Source organism: Schistocerca cancellata, chromosome 8 (assembly GCF_023864275.1).
Source record: "Schistocerca cancellata isolate TAMUIC-IGC-003103 chromosome 8, iqSchCanc2.1, whole genome shotgun sequence".
Taxonomy (NCBI): Eukaryota; Metazoa; Arthropoda; class Insecta; order Orthoptera; family Acrididae; genus Schistocerca; species Schistocerca cancellata.
The window spans coordinates 8,899,611-8,920,039 of NC_064633.1; the positions used below are offsets into that span (position 1 = coordinate 8,899,611).

Genomic DNA, 20,429 nt, shown 5'->3' on the forward strand with positions numbered 1-20,429 from the left:
CCAGTATTTGTTCCATTTCTCGTGCTTGTGATTCAAAGCCTAGAATGTTGGAAGGCACGGAGATGGTGCTGTGGATGTGCCTGGCTGTTGTGACGGAGTTGATGCAGCAGTGGCTTTTGCAACAGTGAGCTGCTGGACTGCTGTCATCAGCGGCAACATTTACTGGTTGTGAAACTGAATAAACTGCCTTAGACCATGCCAGCTGTAGCCGTAAACGTAGGCACAGGTGATGTAGGAAGCAGGTTGGAGACAATTTTGATGAGAGAAGCGCCGCAACAAATTATATGTAGAAGAAAGACAACAATTAGTAGCAATGCGCCTCTGAAAGAAAAGAGAGAAATTTAGTGATGCACTGTGATGGAGCCGCAAAGAGCGTCGGTTCTGTTATCCTCATTGCCAAATGTGTCAGCTGTTGTGGAAATCAGCAGAGGCACAAACAAGGAAGGAAAGAATATGCGATGCCCGGTGGCAGGAATTCAAAATGATCAGTACATCAAACTTGAAAATTAGTTGGACATTTTAAATCTCTCTTTATGAAGTGGCTTCCTGTGCTCCCTACTTGCAGGTACATTTATAGGAGGAGGGAGGAGGAGATTAGTGTTTAACGTCCCGTCGACAACGAGGTCATTAGAGACGGAGCGCAAGCTCGGGTGAGGGAAGGATGGGGAAGGAAATCGGCCGTGCCCTTTCAAAGGAACCATCCCGGCATTTTCCTGAAGCGATTTAGGGAAATCACGGAAAACCTAAATGCCGGAGACGGGATTGAACCGTCGTCCTCCAGAATGCGAGTCCAGTGTGCTAACCAGGTACATTTATACACTATTACTACTCGCAGAACTGAGGCTTTCGAAGTTTGCAACCGAAATGTGGTCGACCAGCGATGGCCGGCTGGTAAAACCAGTGTTGGCAGGGAGCACTGAACTCTGCCTTCGTGGAGGTGTGGCGCTGCCTCTACTGGCGCTTGGGTCAGCGCCTCCTTGATGCCGTTTTGCGGCGCTGCGTTGGTCGGTGTGCAGCAATGCTTTATTACTTTACAAGAGAGGCACTGTTGAACTCAAACAAAGCAGCAACTCCTTGTAAAAAGATCTCCACACGTCCACAAATAATAATTTTACGCATCTGATGGAATAGCCATGGTGTGGTATACTGTGAATTGCTTCTCTGAGGTGTAATCATCATTTGCTGACATTTATTGTCAACATCTGAGACGTGTTGTAGACGCAGTCTAAGAACAACGATCAGGAAGACTGCGTGAAGCGATACTACTCGACGATAACGCCAGCCTGTATTCTGCTAGACTAACAAACAAGCGCTGTACAGGAGTTGAGATGATAAATCATTCAACAGCTACCCCATTCTCCTGATATTGTGCCCTCACATTTTCACCTTTTCCCCTATCGAATAACCTTCAATGAACTCCCTTTCCGGATCAAAAACCGCTCCAAACGTGACTCGACCCGTTCTTTGCCTCCAAACCATGTGGTTTCTACAGTCACGGAATCGAAAAGTTATCACAGCGTTGGCAGACTGTTCTAAACAGTAGAGGAGAATGTATTATCAAATACTAGAGTCTCTGTTCTTTGTATCCATCATGTTTAATAAACTTACGGAAGAATGCGACCAACTTATGCACCAACCCAAATAGAAGCTAAAGTCGCTTGCTAGCATCCATCTTTATATGCAGGCAAATCATATAAACTGCGGAATGGATTTTGATCAGATGTTGATTGATACATGCGCTGATTTATGACGAAAGTTTCTGTACATAATTTATAAATATTTTGCACAAATTATCCGAATTATGATAAATTAAAATGAAGTCGTGAAAACGATGCTGTTGCCACCTAGTGAACAACTGGCATAGCTCGAGAGATCAGCAGTGCCTCCAGAACGCAACAAGGGAGATGTAATTCACTTCTGGTGTTACTGTCTACTGGTAGAGCATGTGGTTGGAATCCTGACTCGGCCACTTTTTCCACTCTCCCTTTCAACCTAGAATGTGCTTATCAGTCACGTGGAAAAACGCATTTAGAAATATGACGACAGTTTCAGACTGCTCCTCAGATTAGCAATCATAATTTACACTCTTAATTCTCTGCAAATCCTTTGAACGACAGGTCCCTCCAAAACCCAGGACGAACCGTCTGAACCTTCTGCCTCCATGACGTCTACCTTACCGTTTACAACCGTCCTTCCAAGCTACCTAATATACTAAAATATCTTGGATTAGCCCTCCCGAGCAACTAACGTGGAACCCCCACCTATTAACCATCTAACAGAAAGCCCACAATAGACTAAAACTACTAACAGGCCGAACTTGGGGATTACACCCCTCCACTATCCTCCACACTTACAATACCTTGATCCAACCCATTCTTTGTTATGCAAAGTTGAGTGGATCTCCACACCACCACCCACCTCTCCTCACGTACATAAAACACCTACACATCTCTTATACTGTCTTCAAACTAGTCTCCAATAACCCCATTGTCTCCCCTCTGATCACAAAGACTGGTGTGCTGCCACACCTTCAGCAACACATCCCTCCATCCCTACACCTCCAGACACTCCATATCCTGTCTCAACGTAACTTCAACCACCTCTCTCTCCCAGAGAATCAGATCTGCCCTGATATTTATCGCTCCTACCAACCTTAACCCTTCCGCATCACATCAGGGATCCTACCTTCTTTTCCCTCTACACTCACCTGTATCCCTTTTTTGTTGTCCCACTACCCTCCCCACATGCCATTACTCACCCTCTGTCCTTCCCAGTATCTGTATTCCCACAAACTGCTTCGTCTCATACCTCTCGTCTCTATAGTTTCCCCACATAACCGACACCTATGTCCTTCAGATCTTCAGTGAAACTGCAGTGCTCCAGTATTTATTCATTGAAGAATTTCACCTCATTAACACTGTGTTTTTAAACTAGAAATATTCTTCGTTCTTGTAGCTGTCAGCCATTAACCTTTTTAACTTACCGTGAATAGACCTAATATATTTATTCTGCTACCCCTTTCGTTCTCTTTTTATGAACACTCTTGGCTGAAGAGCAGAGTATTGTACCACTGACAGCTCACCACCACCCGCCCACTTGAGGAGTGGAGGGATGAAATAAGAATAAAGGAGAAAAAATGGAAGAACGGACAGTGTTGTAGTATCTTCATAAATATGACCATCTCATCATCAGGCTGTGATGTGAGACATACAGTTTGAAATATCCAAATAATTTCAAATACCATACAGTCGTTTGAGAACAATTACACAGCGAAAGAACACTTAAATCCAAAATACGTGGTGCTTTGTTTTCTGTGGCCCAAGAAAACCGTTTTCCGAAAAACTACTTCAACAACTTTGATTCATTTGCATATAGTACGTTCTTTTAGCGCCTCAGCAGATGACTCAACTTCCATCTTCCCACCTTCCTTATGTCAGAACGACTCTTCACGTGGCAAAGCGAGGAACTTTCCCTTAACGAGTCCACGGCAAAGAATTGCGGTAATAAGCCTGAGAAATGTCTTTTTGTTTTATTTTTCCCATCTCAGGCATCTTCTAATAAATACTGAAACACACACGCACGCACGCACGCACGCGCGCGCGCGCACACACACACACACACACACACACACACACACACACACACACACACACACGAGTGTCATACAATATTTACATTGGCTGTCGGTAAATTACTTACGCACAATGTGCTCACGTCTTTGTCATGGGATGTCACTCCAAACGACAGTTCAATAATTATGTAACACATAACATTCTTGCTTCCATACAACTTTCCTAGCGTGTGCATCTTCCATCACGTAAGTGATGTGAACCTTATGATATTCAGTTACTTAAAATTATTCTCTGAAATTTTTAATGACTCTACGTAGTGGCCGGCAGACAAAATACTCTGCAAATATGGGACTGTGGGAAATGAGTTCCTCAACTGCGTGGACATTGCCTTCTGACGTCGATGTCGGTGGCCCTCCTTCCCAACCAACGTGAGCCACGTCTGCGCGTTCCCAGTCAGACTGTTGGCTTCTTCTCACTACAGGTGGATGCAACATTGCTTTTGGTCTATGTACTGCCAGAATTGCACCCTTGACTCTGTATACAGTTCGTAGGTTTTTCCCGCAAGACTCGTACTGTTCCGCGTTTTTCAACTTTGGACTACGTTTCTGGTTGCCGTACCATTTTGTTTGCACACTGTAGGTGCGCCTGTTAAATATAAGAGGTGCATTCAAGTTCTAAGGCCTCCGATTTCTTTTCTAATTAACTACTCACCCGAAATCGATGAAACTGGCCTTACTTCTCGACGTAATCGCCCTGCAGACGTACACATTTTTCACAACGCTGACGCCATGATTCCATGGCAGCGGCGAAGGCATCTTTAGGAGCCTGTTTTGACCACTGGAAAATCGCTGAGGCAATAGCAGCACGGCTGCTGAATGTGCGGCCATGGAGAGTGTCTTTCATTGTTGGAAAAAGCCAAAAGTCACTAGGAATCACTTCAAAGTTGTTATCACGAAGAAACTGTTGCGTAACGTTAGCTCGATGTGCGGGTGCGTTGTCTTGGTGAAACAGCACACGCGCAGCCCTTCCCGGACGTTTTTGTTGCAGTGCAGGAAGGAATTTGTTCTTCAAAACATTTTCGTAGGATGCACCTGTTACCGTAGTGCCCTTTGGAACGCAATGGGTAAAGATTACACCCTCGCTGTCCCAGAACATGGACACCATCATTTTTTCAGCACTGGCAGTTACCCGAAATTTTTTTGGTGGCGGTGAGTCCGTGTGCTTCCATTGAGCTGACTGAAAAATGGCATCCACGTCTCATCCATTGCCACAACCGACGAAAAGAAAGTCCCATTCATGCTGTCGTTGCGCGTCAACATTGCTTGGCAACATGCCACACGGGCAGCCATGTGGTCGTCCGTCAGCATTCGTGGCACCCACCTGGATGACACTTTTCGCATTTTCAGGTCGTCTTGCAGGATTGTGTGCACAGAACCCACAGAAATGCCAACTCTGGAGACGATCTGTTCAACAGTCATTCGGCGATCCCCCAAAACAACTCTCTCCACTTTCTCGATCATGTCGTCAGACCGGCTTGTGCGAGCCCGAGGTTGTTTCGGTTTGTTGTCACACGATGTTCTGCCTTCATTAAACTGTCGCACCCACGAACGCACTTTCGACACATCCGTAACTCCATCACCACATGTCTCCTTCAACTGTTGATGAATTTCAATTGGTTTCATACCACACAAATTCAGAAAACGAATGATTGCACGCTGTTCAAGTAAGGAAAACGTCACCATTTTAAGTATTTAAAACAGTTCTCATTCTCGCCGCTGGCGGCAAAATTCTATCTTCCGTATGGTGCTGCCATCTCTGGGACGTATTGACAATGAACGCGGCCTCATTTTAAAACGATGTGCATGTCTTTATCTCTTTCCAGTCCGGAGAAAAAAAATCGGAGGCCTTAGAACTTGAATGCACCTCGTACTGCAGCAGAACTGGGTGTCCAGGCAGCTCAGAACGTGTACTATCTTGTGACAGTGCTCCACAGCGTGGGACGATAAGTGTAACTTGCTTTCTGAAGTCCTCTCGTATGCCAAAGGCATACAAGTTTGTTTTGCGCTCACTGGCTTTTTCAGTTCGCATTTGCCACACCTAATTGATTTTGAAAAACAGGAGGGTTTAGAACCCTATTCATCACTTGAAGCCTGTGATCTACTCTGGCTCCTTGTAGGAAGAGCCATCTTCCGTCCGTTACTCTGCTATTCCAGACTGGTAATTTTTCATTGGTCCGTTACGAAAATGTACTCGTTGTGTCGAACCAATACTGCTAGCGTTCAGAACTTTTCTGTGTGTATTTCTTCCTCTTTTTTGTGTTGAATAGTGGTATGGGGTTCTCTCACGTTATTCGTTATTTACTTAGGCATTTACTTTATCAATACCGTGATTTTATCCAGCAAGTAGTAGATAATCCCCTGATTCAACGTCGTTGTTAGCACGTGAAGTCCCATTTCTGGAAATTGCTCCTGTATACTCGGTATGTGAAGTTTGATCTCATCTAACGCTTTCATCAGTTCTTAAACGACTAGACATTACACTTTGCGTTTTACTGGTCAGTTTTATTTATTACCCCGTCATTAGAGTGTGGCATGATCGTGTGTTAGTGGGGACATGAATGTGGGCCTTTGCCTCTACCGTACACACAGCCATCTTCTGGGTACTGCATTCCCCAGAAGGTGACTCAGCTTCAGTCCGTTACACAAAAATGAATTTCAACCAGCTGCTGTGAAGCGTAACCTTAGAGTCACCAGATGCCAACAAAATGGTTGAAATGGCTCTGAGCACTATGGGACTTAACATCTGTGGTCATCAGTCCCCTAGACTTAGAACTACTTAAACCTAACTAACCTAAGGACATCACACACATCCATTCCCGAGGCAGAATTCGAAGCTGCGACCGTAGAGGTCACGCGGTTCCAGACTGAAGCGCCTAGAACCGAACGGCCACAACGGCCGGCAGATGCCAAAACTGTCGGACAATGGGTTCATTGTGGTATTTAGCTAGAAATATGAAACGAATTTCTCCTACTACGCACAATCAGGCCATCTGTAGAGGAACCTCAAAGTATAAGCAAGCGATAGCGTGCAATCCACGTGCACACAGCAACAAATCAAGAAGCCAACGAGATAAAGACTGTGGAACGTGGCATATGTTCTTATAACTGTAAAACTGAAGAAGTGAGGCTATCGAGCTTTAAGCAAACAGAATAATAATAATAATAATAATAATAATAATAATAATAATAATAATAATAATAATTACATATCGAAACCATATATACATGAAGAACTTGAGACACCATCCTCCAGGATAATCATAAAACCCGAGACCCTCTATAGAAGGGATAATAAAATTTCCTCTTATCTTTGTAGGGAGCGAAATCCACTGTCAAAAAGAAAAGATTGTAAAGAAAATGAGAAAATTTTGTTTTCAATATGAAGAGCAGAACGGGAAGAAATACTGCCACATACACTTCAAACAAAACTGAGCCTGTTGCCAGGAAAGGTAAAGAGAAGGACTATGAAAAGAATGGTAAAAGTGTTGTAGCTTATGCAGATTGACGCAGCTAAATGACAGGTAACAACTAATTTAAGGGACAAAATAAACTTATGCTTTATTCGCACAACACATATAAAATGTCTACCAAATTATATTGCGTTGCCCCAACAACAAACACGGAACATGTATATTCCACAGAATCTGATGCACTCTGCACATCATATCTTGTGCGCCACTATGCACGCTGGTAAATGTTTGTTCACATATTCCCAACACTCCCCCTTGAACAAATATTTTTCAGATACTCAACACTACGCATCCGAGGTTAAACGATAATGTTTCACCAAATTCTGAAATTTGTCCTTACTGAGAGTCTTGGTTAGGAGATCAGAAAACATTTCTTCTGTGCATAGATAACTGAGGATTATATTTTCCCGTTCCACATGATGTCGTATAAAGTGATGCCTCATGTCGATATGTTTGGATCTTACACTGGTGACATTATTTTTTCCAAGTTTAATAGCTCCCATATTGTCACAAAATACCACAGTTGGCTTTAATGTTGGAGGAGATTCTATTTCACTCATCAGTGTACGGATCAAAAGAGCTTCTTTGATAGTGGAGGACAAGGCCATATATTCAGCTTCTACAGTACTCAAAGCAACAGTTCTTTGTCTCTTACATGACCATGATATCAATCCTCCTATTGGTCTAAAACAACTTCCAGTGATGGAGTGTCTGCTTTCCAGCTCATTTCCCCAGTCTTCATCACTGTATCCTTCCAAATTTACATTTCCAATTTTAGAATATTTTAACTTATAATCAGCAGTTCCATTTAAATATCTGAATATTCTCTTGACTGCCATCCAGAGCTTTTCCCTCGGATCACTGCAAAACTTGCTTACTGCATTTGTGGCAAATGCAATGTCTGGTCTGGAAGTCTGTGCTAAGCACAGTAGACTTCCTACAGCTTCCAAATAGGGTACACTTTCCTTATATTTCTTGTCATCATCAGTTATTAGCAGTTTTACATTGTTTTCCTTAGGAGTAGAAATAGGTTTACAATTTTCCATATTGAACTTTTCTAAGATAATCCTTGTGTACAGAGATTGGATCAATCCATAATTCTTCTCTGTTGGCACTTCTCAGAATCTTCATGCCTAAGTATTGATTAATTTCTCCTCACCACTGGTGAGAAAGTTTCATTGTAATCTGTTTCTTCTTTCTGGGAATATTCTTTGACTACCAATCTGGCTTTGAATTTTGGTATTGCACTCTCATTATTTTTAATACTGAGCACCCATCTTGTTCTTAGTGGCTTTATATTTTCAGGTATGTCAACCCATTCATATGTATCATTATCCACAAAAGATTGCAGCTCCTTTTCAATAGCCTTTTTCCAGTCTTGAGCATCTGAGCTTGCTAAAGCTTCATCAACTGTGATTGGTTCATTGTTGATTGTTTGAGCAGCATACATTTCATAATCTGGATATTCTTTTGGTTTTGCTATACGTGAAGATCGCCTTAAACCGACTTCCTCTGCTGAATCATCTTCCTCAATTTGATTTTCGGGTAGCACATCAACTTCCTCTTTATTCTCGTCTTCCTCTGTTTTAGTTTCCATCTCTGTTTCAGCACTATCACACATTGTGCTTGGTTGCCTTACTACATCATTTTGACTCCTTTATTTTAGGTCTATAATCCTCCAGAAATACTACATCTCTACTACATATTATCTTCTTATTCCCAGGATTATAAAATCTGTAGCCTTTTCAATCTCTACTACTTATTATATTCTTATTCACAGGATTATAAAATCTGTAGCCTTTTGAATCCTCACGGTAGCCATGAGATTTTGCATCCCACTTTCCTCTTAATGGTTTTTGAATCTGAACCATAGCTTCACATCCAAAGACTTTTAAGTGCTTTAGATCCGGTTTCTTCCCAGTCCATACTTCATAAGGTGTCTTGTGTCTCACAGCTTTGTTAGGTGATCTGTTAATTAAATACACTGCTGTTGACACAGCCTCTGCCCAAAAACACTTAGGTAGCTCAGCATCGCTTAACATACTTCTTGTCTTTTCTAAAATGGTTCTGTTGGGTCGTTCTACAACTCCACTCTGAGAAGGACTGTAGCGAATGGTAGTCTGATGTCTAATACCCATTCCATTCAACTGTTCCTTAAACCGTCTGTTTACATGTTCTGATCCATTGTCTGATCTACTAATTTTAATTTTCTTCCCAGTCTGTCTTTCGACCATTTTGCAATAAACAACAAATACATCATTCACTTGATCCTTGCTACTTATAAAATAAACATGCATGTATCTAGAAAAATCATCTATGAATGTCAGGAAATAAAAACTACCTCCTAAGGATTTATTCTCCATAGGTCCACAGAGATCTGAGTGTATGAGTTGGAAGACTTCGGTAGATCTGCTCTGACTCGATTTAAATGGCAGTCTAGCCTGCTTCCCTTGCAAACACACCCCACATTGAACATTATTCATTCCATAATTTTCCATCCCAGTTGCCATATTCTTCAGTAAAGTCATACTTTTCCTATTCAAATGTCCAAGTCTTCTATGCCACAAGAAACGTTTTGCAGCATAAACAGAGCGATTTCCTGTTTCAGCAGTATTTTGAACTCTATTCACTTTGTAAATACCTCTTACATTACTTGCAATAGCTACAATATCACCTCAACAGTCTATCACTTTGGCTCCCTCTATATCGAAGATAACTTTATTGCCCTTCTTTACTGTTTCGCTTACTGACAACAAATTAGTTGCAATATTCTTTACGTAATGTACATCATGAGCAGTAACAATTTCCTTTTCCCCATTCGGAAGCAAGATTCACGTTTCCTACGTGTTCGCATCTTAACTTAGATCCGTCAAGTGTGGAAATTTCAATGTCAGTCCTTGACTGAACATCATACAAACCTGACGGAGCTTTGGTAGTGTGCACAGATGCTCCTGAATCTAGGAACCATTCTGCATGATCGTCACTCGTTTCATTGAAAGAGTAAAAAACAGAACATGCCTTACCTTTATCGGTAGTCTTTCTCTCAGGACTACTAGAACTAACATGCTTCTTTTCTTTTATACTTAACTTTTCGTTACACGTTGAAGCAATATGGCCAATTTTCTGGCATCTGAAGCATCTTATTGGCTTCTTCTTCTTCTTGTAGTTACAGTACAAAGCCGGCGCTGTTTCTTTTTCTGAAGCATTACAATCTGGTTCATTCTTCACGTCCTGTAGAATCTTTACTTTAACACTTTCCGCTGTAATGGGTATTCCCGAACTTTCCAAACCCATATTAATTGGCTAACATTTCTCTGGTAGTCCAGCTAACAATAAAGTTCCAATCCATTCATCCGCAATTTCAAAACCAATATTGCTGAGACGATTGGAGATTGAAATTATTGTATTCATATATTCATCCACTCTTTTACACTTATTCAATCTTGTGGTTAATCAGCTAACGAAGTAATTCTACTTTTCTGGTTAAACCACCATCTTTAAATTCGATTGTTTGTCCCATACCTCCTTTGCTGACGTAGCCTTTTCTATGTGAACATAATTCACTGGATCAATCAAAAGGAATAGTTTTGATTTCGCCTTCCGATCCTTAGTAACAAAATTTAATTCCGTAGGTGCCAATTTACCGTTTACGACGTCCCATAAGTCATCCAAGTGCAAATACGCCTCAACGGAAAATTTCCAGGTCACGTAATTTTCGCGCCCTACAAGCCGCTCTATTTGCAGTATCTGTGTTGTACTCATTTTACAGTTATTTTCTTCTTCGTGTAGCGTACACAATACAACTTTATACGAACTTCCGCTAACTTTTTGCGCAAATACACGTCACCTTAAAGCTGATTATTTCGTTTTAATCCAATAGCTGGGCCCATAACCTGTTTATGCAGATTAACGCAGCTAAATGACAAGTAACAACTACTTAAGGGACAAAATAAACTTATGCTTTATTCGCACAACAGATATTAATATATTTGATTACCAAATTATATTGCATTGCCCCAACAACAAACACGGAACATGTATATTCCACAGAGTCTAATGCACTCTGCGCATTTTATCTTGTGCGCCACTATGCACGCCGGAAAATGTTTGTTCACATATCCCCAACAAAAAGACAGAAGAACTAGTTTCACTGGAAGTGGTTCAGAAGGAATGAAACCAAGAGTTAGACAACGGGCCTATCTCTAGAGAAGGAAGTCATCAAGACTGACATACACTCAAATTCAGAACGGGCTGAAAGTACAACGAATGCAGAGCGTCACATTGAGCGACGTGGTACCGTCCACGGAGTGTGACAGTACGCAACAGATAATACGGACAGATAACGACTGTACACAGATAATAGAAGAACCACAAATGACAACAAGCATTACGAAGATGATATCGACATGAGTATACATCAGACTTAAAATAAAAGTACTTTGCGATAGGATCCATCACCTATATACGAATACTGAGAAGATTTAAAAAGACAAGATAAATTGTGGGGAACATATGTTGGCCGTAGCAATGAGACACTTTGCTCAACACAATCATCTACGACTTGCGTTTTCTTTATTCTCTATTGAAATATGAATTTCAAACATACGTTAGCAAAATATTAATTTCAGTTTGTTGCTGAGTGGTAGTAGAAAAGTGACAAGTAGGGAAAAGTCCTGGTGCATGTCGTCAAAAACAAATTTCAGAGCAACCAATCAGCTTTCCTCTTTGCCCTATTTTATTCCTGATTCTCGTTTCTTCTATGAATGTCTTCTTGTCTGTATATTGATTTAATTCATTCATTTTCTGGCATAGCAACTGGAACATTATACAGTATCGCTTGCGGCCTCAGAGTTCTAGGCGACTCGCGTATCATTTCTTTACTTATCAGTGGATTTTTACCAGCTCTGTCCTTTCCTTTTCTGTTTCAACTATAAATACGTAGCTTATCTCCAAACATTTTTTTCGAAAAAAATCTGATTCATTCCTTCTTTGAACTGAATACCCGTGTAACACACGCCTATCCTCCCCGTCTTCAGTGTCCTTAGATCTGATGAATAACAAGCTACTCTGCTTCGCCTGTGCGGCCTCATTGCGTGCTGTTTTAGCGGGCGTCTGGGCGAGAACTGTTGTCTATGATCACCGCTAGCGCTTTGTCTGGCTAGCACTTTCCACGAAGCGCAACTGTGTTGTCCACTTCGAGAAAAACCGATGGACTAATGACGACGATCTCAGAGCAACACTTTCTGGGAATTCCGCTACCAGATGACACAACGGTGGAAGCTATGTAGTTTACTACCATCGTGTTCGCTCTGTTATACCAGAAAAGCACGCGGATAATAAGACTGTGATTCAGTAACGCGAAAGAGGAAGGACTTTTGCGGGATAGTATTTTGGCTGAAGTACTTCTCATTGTCTCACAATATTATTAAATTATTGTTTTCTTCAGGGACAGGTATCCATATTTTGGGAGGATAAGAATATCATTACATTAAAAATGGGGAACACATAGACAGTATTGTGCAGTGATTTTTAATTTTTCTTTTTACAACTTTTATTTAAAATTCGTGAGAGCATTTGCAGTACTTCTTTTGTGCCAAATTCACAGCAGGCTGGCTATGGGGCAGAGGGAAACCCAACTAGTGATGTCTGGAAAGGGTCAATATTCGCCTAATGTCTAAGGAAAATCTCCCGTAAACCTTGGATTCACTAGGGGACTGGAACTATTTCCATTAACTTGTGGAACAATGTTATCCACTGTTACAGACGAAAATTGAGATCTTTGGTATGTGTAGCTTAGCGCACGAAGCTTCTCTCGAGTAGACTTTATGGTCTGTACAGATTATTTTCTTTAATCGGATTTTTATGTCGTTCGCAAACTGATGCATCTCCTAACCTTTCACACTAAATTAGACCATAGAAGCATGGTCTTCCCCGAATGGACCTCTGAAAGCGATTCTGGTTGCTGGAGTCCAAGGTTTTTGTTAATCCTGCCTTTTGAGGTCTTCTGTTGATATTTCCATAGAAACAGCTTCCATCCCGTAACACCTGCTTCTTTAGAAGTCAAACACCAATTTTTAAAGATTTAGTTTTAAAAATGATTTCATAATGAAATGTTTTCATATATATCTTCATCCCCTATTTCACACCATTAAAAGTTGAATTTTAAAAAAAAATTAAATAAAAAAAAAATTAAAAAATCTCTGAATCACGTAGCTTTTTATTTCCAGCCGAGAAGCCAAATGCAGATTTTCTTAGATTTAGCTGTAAAAATGCTTTAGTATTGCTTTAATAATGATTTACTTAAAAAAATTCGCTGGTTATTTTACCCCCTGAAAGGTTGAAATTGCAAAAGTGCTGAAACTCTTATTTCTTTATTTCTGATGGAGAAACGAAATACCAATTATCAAATAGTTCAAATGGCTCTAAGCACTGTGGGACTTAACATTTGCGGTCATCAGTCCCCTAAACTTGGAACTACTTAAACCTAATTAACCTAAGGACATCACACACATCCATGCCCGAGGCAGGATTCGAACCTGAGACCGCAGCAGCAGCGCGGTTCCGGACTGAAGCGCCTAGAACGACTCGGCCACAACGGCCGGCGAAATACCAATTATCGTAGTTCTGGCTTCTAAAATTACCTTACTCGCGATATATTATAAAAAAGCGTGTTATTCGCTGCCTTTAGGCGTGGAATTTGGAACAGTCTGTTACTAAACGACGCCTACAGTATAAGATCAAAGACCTGTGCAAATTTCACGTTTCCGTCCTTAGCAGTGTGCGCTGGGTGATGATGAATTAGTAAATCAGTCGGGCCGCATTTCACCCCAGTAGGGGTTTAATTTACAAAAACACTTCAACACGTATTCTTCTACTTACAACCGAGAAGTCAAAGAGCAATTTTTAAAAAGTATCTTTAAAAATGCTTTAGTCGTTTCTTAATAATGATTAATAAAAAAAGATTCACACACTATTTTACCCCCACAGGGCTTCAATTTCCTAAAATGCCGAAACACGTGTTTCTTTATTTCTGATCGAGAAGCCAAATACCAGTTTTCGTAGTGCGAGCTTCAAAACTGCATTAATAGCGACATATTTTCCAAAAACCTTCCATCCCCTATTTCCACCTCCTTGAGAATGGCATTTCGAAAAATCCCTTATTAAACGGCGTCAACACTATAAGATCAACACGCTCTCCAGATTTCAAGTTTCTATCCTCAGCCGTTTGGACTGGTCAATGAGAAGTCAGCAACCAATCTCCCTTGTAACAGGAGGCGATCTAGGGCTATCTACCACCACAACCGCATGTGGGTGACAATCGGTAGTCATGGAGAAAAGTGTGCTTTTACGCACACACACTTGCCGGGCGCGCGCGTTTCATCTACATCTACATACATACTCCGCAATCCACCATACGGTGCGTGGCGGAGGGTACCTCGTACCACAACTAGCATCTTCTCTCCCTGTTCCACTCCCAAACAGAACGAGGGAAAAATGACTGCCTACCATGCCTCTGTACGAGCCCTAATCTCTCTTATCATATCTTTGTGGTCTTTCCGCGAAATGTAAGTTGGTGGCAGTAAAATTGTACTGCAGTCCGCCTCAAATGCTGGTTCTCTAAATTTCCTCAGTAACGATTCACGAAAAGAACGCTTCCTTTTCTCTAGAGACTCCCACCAGAGTTGCTGAAGCATTTCTGTAACACTCGCGTGATGATCAAACCTACCAGTAACAAATGTAGCAGCCCGCTTCTGAATTACTTCTATGTCCTCCCTCAATCCGACCTGATAGGGATCCCAAACACTCAAGCAGTACTCAAGAATAGGTCGTATTAGTGTTTTATAAGCGGTCTCCTTTACAGATGAACCACATCTTCCCAGAAGTCTACCAATGAACCGAAGACGACTATCCGCCTTCCCCACAAGTGCCATTACATGCTTGTCCCACTTCATATCGCTCTGCAGTGTTACACCCAAATATTTAATCGACGTGACCGTGTCAAGCGCTACACTACTAATGGAGTATTCAAACATCACAGGATTCTTTTTCCTATTCATCTGCATTAATTTACATTTATCTATATTTAGAGTTAGCTGCCATTCTTTACAGTAATCACAAATCCTGCCCAAGTTGTCTTGTATCCTCCTACAGTCACTCAACGACGACACCTTCCCGTACACCACAGCATCATCAGCAAACAGCCGCACATTGCTATCCACTCTATCCAAAAGATCATTTATGTAGATAGAAAACAACAGCGGACCTACCACACTTCCCTGGGGCACTCCAGATGATACCCTCGCCTCCGATGAATACTCACCATCGAGGACAACGTACTGGGTTCTGTTACTAAAGAAGTCTTCGATGCCCGCATCTCGTGGTCGTGCGGTAGCGTTCTCGCTTCCCACGCCCGGGTTCCCGGGTTCGATTCCCGGCGGGGTCAGGGATTTTCTCTGCTTCGTGATGGCTGGGTGTTGTGTGCTGTCCTTAGGTTAGTTAGGTTTAAGTAGTTCTAAGTTCTAGGGGACTTATGACCATAGCAGTTGAGTCCCATAGTGCTCAGAGCCATTTGCACCATTTTTGAAGTCTTCGAGGCACTCACATACTTGGGAACCAATCCCCTATACTCGTACCTTAGTTAGTAGTCTACAGTGGGCCACCGAGTCAAACGCTTTCCGGAAGTCAAGGAATATGGCATCCGTCTGATACCCTTCATCTATCGTTCGGAAGATATCATGTGTGTGTGTGTGAGTGTGTGTGTGTGTGTGTGTGTGTGTGTGTGTGTGTGTGTGTGTGTGTGTGTGAGTGAGTGAGTGAGTGAGTGGGCGGGTTGGTGTCAATTAGCTTGGTACATTCCGTAGCCAAGAGATAGGAAGAGCTAAAATTCAGAATATCTTCCTGAATATAACACACGTTGCGAAGAACCGGACAGTTCTACGTGTTCTCTGCCAACTGCCATCTTCTTTCTTGTAATCTGTCTTGACGTGCGTACGACAGCGAAATTTTCTGTGTCGACAGGTGATCGAAGACTGGAAGTACGTGTCGATGGTGCTGGACCGGTTCTTCCTGTGGATCTTCACTCTGGCCTGCATCGCGGGCACCTGCGGCATAATATTCCAGGCGCCGTCGCTCTACGATAAGAGGATCCCCATCGACCAGCAGAAGTCTGCCATCTCCCTGAGGCCCAGCTACTACAACATCCCGTTCGACCTCCTCCACCAGAAGCCGATATACTGAGTCACGTCTCACAGCTACAGCACACTGGCCCGATTTTTAAATCCTTGAGCTCTCGTAAATAGATGGCCTAAGATTTGTTCTGTCTGGTAAATGGATTTGGCGAGCAGTTGGGTGACATGAGAAGTAAATTTAAGCTGAAGCGAGTTGTCAGCTTGGAATGTAGTGTCCCAGAGTGTACCTGATCTAAGAGCTTTCTTTTGATTAACAGCGGTGACCAGAGAATCTGTACGTTTTGTTTAGATCTGCGTGAAGCCGAAATGCAATGGACCATCCGATGGTAAAGGAAACTGTTGAGGGATAACTGAATTCTTGGGCGTCTTTCCTGTACTGAAAAACAGTTATATTAATGGTGCCTATAAGAAAGTACGCAATGGGGAAACACCTGAATACCCCATGTACCTACGAACATTGCTTAGGAATGTTTTAGTCTGATGCAGGATAAAATCTGTATTGGAAACCTGCAATGCAGTTTCTAAACCTGCTAACACATACTGAAAAAAAAACTTACAATTTCCAATAAGCTACATTGGCGACAATCACTTAGTATCCATTGTTATACATTAAACATTATGACAACATAGACATAATAAGGAAAGTGTAGTGAACGAAAGACAATGCTTACTTTTCATATAAAGAAGCCACAGAATAATAAGCGATAGTTATAGCACGTTGTTCATTGTTTGCATTAAAATTACGCTGATCGTAGTGGTAGCTGACACTGAACAAATGTTTAAAAGCTTAGTACTATAAAAAGCACAGCATCGCAGAAAGTGAATACTAAATTCGAACTTGGCAATATAAACGATCACATAAAACTTAGTTCTGAACTATTACTTGAAAAAAAAGAAAAAACTTTTACTACGATGGGAAACACTTGTAATAAACATTCACAGCAAGAAGTCTCGGCCAAATGACAAAATTAGTTTACTTCTCTCACTTTTGCGATGGTTCACGCTTGAAAAGTGTCTTATTGTTCAATGAGCTTTAGATAACAATGGGGAAGTGAAAATTAGAAATAGGGTTCTAGTGGAGAGATTTTTGTCTCTCAGAAACTGTTCAGACAACCCAAAATTAATGAGCAGCCGAATTTTGGGGGAGAAGGAGGAAGTCTCTCTAGAAGAACTTTCATAGGAACGTGTCAGATACAATTCATGCTTGCTTGTCTAGAAGAGATACACAAATGCTCAAATGAAAGGGTGTAGGACGGTCACATGTCGCGGATCACCACAACGAGATCGACTCATCTCGTAGAAAACAAGAATATACCACCTCGGGAGAAATTTGACAGGAATTTTGTCTGATGAATGAAACTTTCACTATCTATCTGTTAGTGGTCCTTTCTTACAAACTGAAACTACATAGCATACTTACTAGTCGTGTAACTCTGAGCTTCGCTGTCTGGTATCGACGCCACACTAAACCAACTGATGAACTACACTCAACAGTCCTGTTCAACTTCACTGTACTAGTCACAAGAGATGATTGGAAGATTAGTTCCATTTGTCTGGGAGGTAGCAAATCAATCTTTCAGGAAGCCTGTCTCAGTACGACAAAACATTACGTTCACTGTATTCGAATACCTTTAAAATTCACAATTATTTCTGGGAAACAAACACCGATTGCTGATTGTAACGTATAGCTATCTGACTTATCGTTTTCCATTCTGTACTTGTACAACCGACAAATCTCAATATACTACATAATAAACGTTCAGGCACTGAGGCAATGAACCGAATTGGTATGTACTTGCAAATTCGCTCCATACTCCATTTCCGAATGAAAAATCTCTGACACAGAACCCTTTTTAAATGAGGAAATGTAATAGATAACGCTTCAAATATCTTGTAAAGCTCCGTAGTATTTAAATAAAATGTCGCTGCTAGAATTAATCACACAACATTTAGATTTTTCGTCGTTGATGGCAGCTATTATATTTGGGAATTTATAGAAAAGTAATCTTTCCAGTCTATCTTCGCATCTGAATGCATCCATTTAAAATATTATGGTGAAATTTAGTCCATTTATAACGGCTCGTTTGATCCATTATGGTCGCAAAACGCGTAGTTCTGTTATTAAGTTCTGTGAACCAGCATAGCCGATTTGTAATGTGCGTTTTAATTGCGTAGTAAACCTGTTTCGTCAAGTTAAATTGCAAGGGATGGCAGACAAGTACTAGATGATCTAAGATGTGAATGGAAAATGAAAACCACACTTTCAGGCCCATGGACCATATGTGATGTATACTCGTAGAAAAAAAAATTATTAAATGAAAATGATATTACATTTGTGATGTTACAATAATTTAAAAGCAGAGAATGAAACAGGCTGCAACATCAAATGTTTAAAAGATGATATTCCTGGAAAAGAAAATAGCTAGCGAGATTAATGATTTACAAACGGCCAGTAAATGTGGTGCTTGATTTACAAACGGCCAGTAAATGTGGTGCTATCTATAGGTAAGACTACGTGACGAAAATAATGTTTACATTACTTGTATGTTGAAAATACTTGTTATTTAAAATTTTAATCTCACGGAAGAATTGTACATAGGCGTCTCTTATAAGATATTTTGTGTTAACCACTTCAGTTGTGGATTATTTTCAAATCCTAGGTTGTATTTATTGTCAGTTCTAGTGCAGTAATAATCATCAGTATGCAAATTATCTATAGCACACTACTGAGGAGGAAGGCAGAGTGGCTTTTCACAAAGACGTCACATATTTTGATTTTCTAAAATTAACGCTAAGTAACATGTCTGTATTGAAGTGCCACAAACATTTTGAATAATGGTAACAATCTTCAGAACGAGTATAAAAAATGTAAGAGGCGCTTTACTGTGAGTACGAAAAATCTTTGTTTTTTATGACGCAAAATCCATACAATGAAAGATGTTCAGTTGCAGCGTCAAATGACACTGTGTAAAGAAAGATAATATTGCTTCCTCTATAAAATTAATTCTGCCAAATGCGTGACACAATATAAAACTCAGGACAATCAATAATTAATTATATTCCTAAAAAGTGAGTTGTCACTTCAGATTGCTAATAATGAAATGCTCTCAGAAAGCTTATACATACAACACAAGGGTCCCTATTAAGTGCCCGTTTGTTAGGGACCAGAAATTTTTATTGTAATTAAAATTCAATACTGCAGAATGTTAGTACAGACTACAGAAACAATGTAGCTGCTGTATGAAGAAATGCAACTCAAAGAAGCAATGTACAAATGTGGAGTATCTGTTAATAGAATATTGTTATTGTTATAAGAATGATGTCCCCTGCGTCTACCAATTTCTTTTATTTAGATTCGTATTTGTAAGTTGTGCCTTCAGTTCCTGTAATAAAATTTATAAAATGTTTAATTGCATTTCATGCGTTTTCTTTGCAAGAGATCATTTTAAGACACATGTGAGTCGTTTCCTTCTTTAGTTCTACGGTACAATGCAGTATTCCACCACTTCGAGAGGAATCCTCATCTATTGCTGTGCTGCGCTGGTGTATGCAGCTAGTGCCACAGTACACACTTAAGCAGAGGAATCAGAATATAATAAAAACTCCCCATTTCCAAATCTTGTTTTTCGGGGTGGAAAAATGCAATCTCTCCCATTGTCAAGAGTGAGAGTGATCCAATACAAATTAAAATGGATGCTTCCTTTTGTTGTCAGAGGACCACCAACAAAGAATTTCCAGTTTCAGCAGAAACTGTCAAAACAGTTTTAGTACTGGAAAGTCCTGGAAAAATGCATGGAAGCAGTGGCCCTATGCAACCGGGCATTGCACGCACTTTGGATCTGTATGACGCCAGTGCCTCTGTCACAAGAAAAGTCTCTTTCAATGAATTTTTGGGAAGAAACTGCCCTCTAGAGTTTCTTCAGCCCCCTCACTCGCAGTTCCCCTTTCATCCTGTCGCAGCATCGATGACTTGGTTTTACTCCCTGACTCAGAAGGTACTTGAAAGGACCACGATTTGATACTTTTGACTATATCGGTACCAGTATGACTGACGAGGTGAAACGTGTTACAGCAAACGCCTGCCACGATTACTGTCAAGACTGAAAACTACCCTGTCTTCACTGTTGCACTGAACTAGAG

General features: G+C 41.0%; 1 protein-coding gene across 3 annotated transcripts in view; it reads left to right on the forward strand.

The window, feature by feature from the left end:
- LOC126095054 (acetylcholine receptor subunit beta-like 2) overlaps nucleotides 1–19,699 on the forward strand; it is a 333,294-nt gene extending 313,595 nt beyond the window's left edge. For all 3 annotated transcript variants that reach the window (XM_049909736.1, XM_049909737.1, XM_049909738.1), the window contains one exon: nucleotides 16,120–19,699. In XM_049909736.1, the coding sequence (XP_049765693.1) occupies nucleotides 16,120–16,338 (219 nt within the window). In that variant the 3' untranslated portion in view covers nucleotides 16,339–19,699. The remainder of the gene's footprint in view (nucleotides 1–16,119) is intronic.
- The last annotated feature ends 730 nt before the right edge of the window (nucleotides 19,700–20,429 follow it).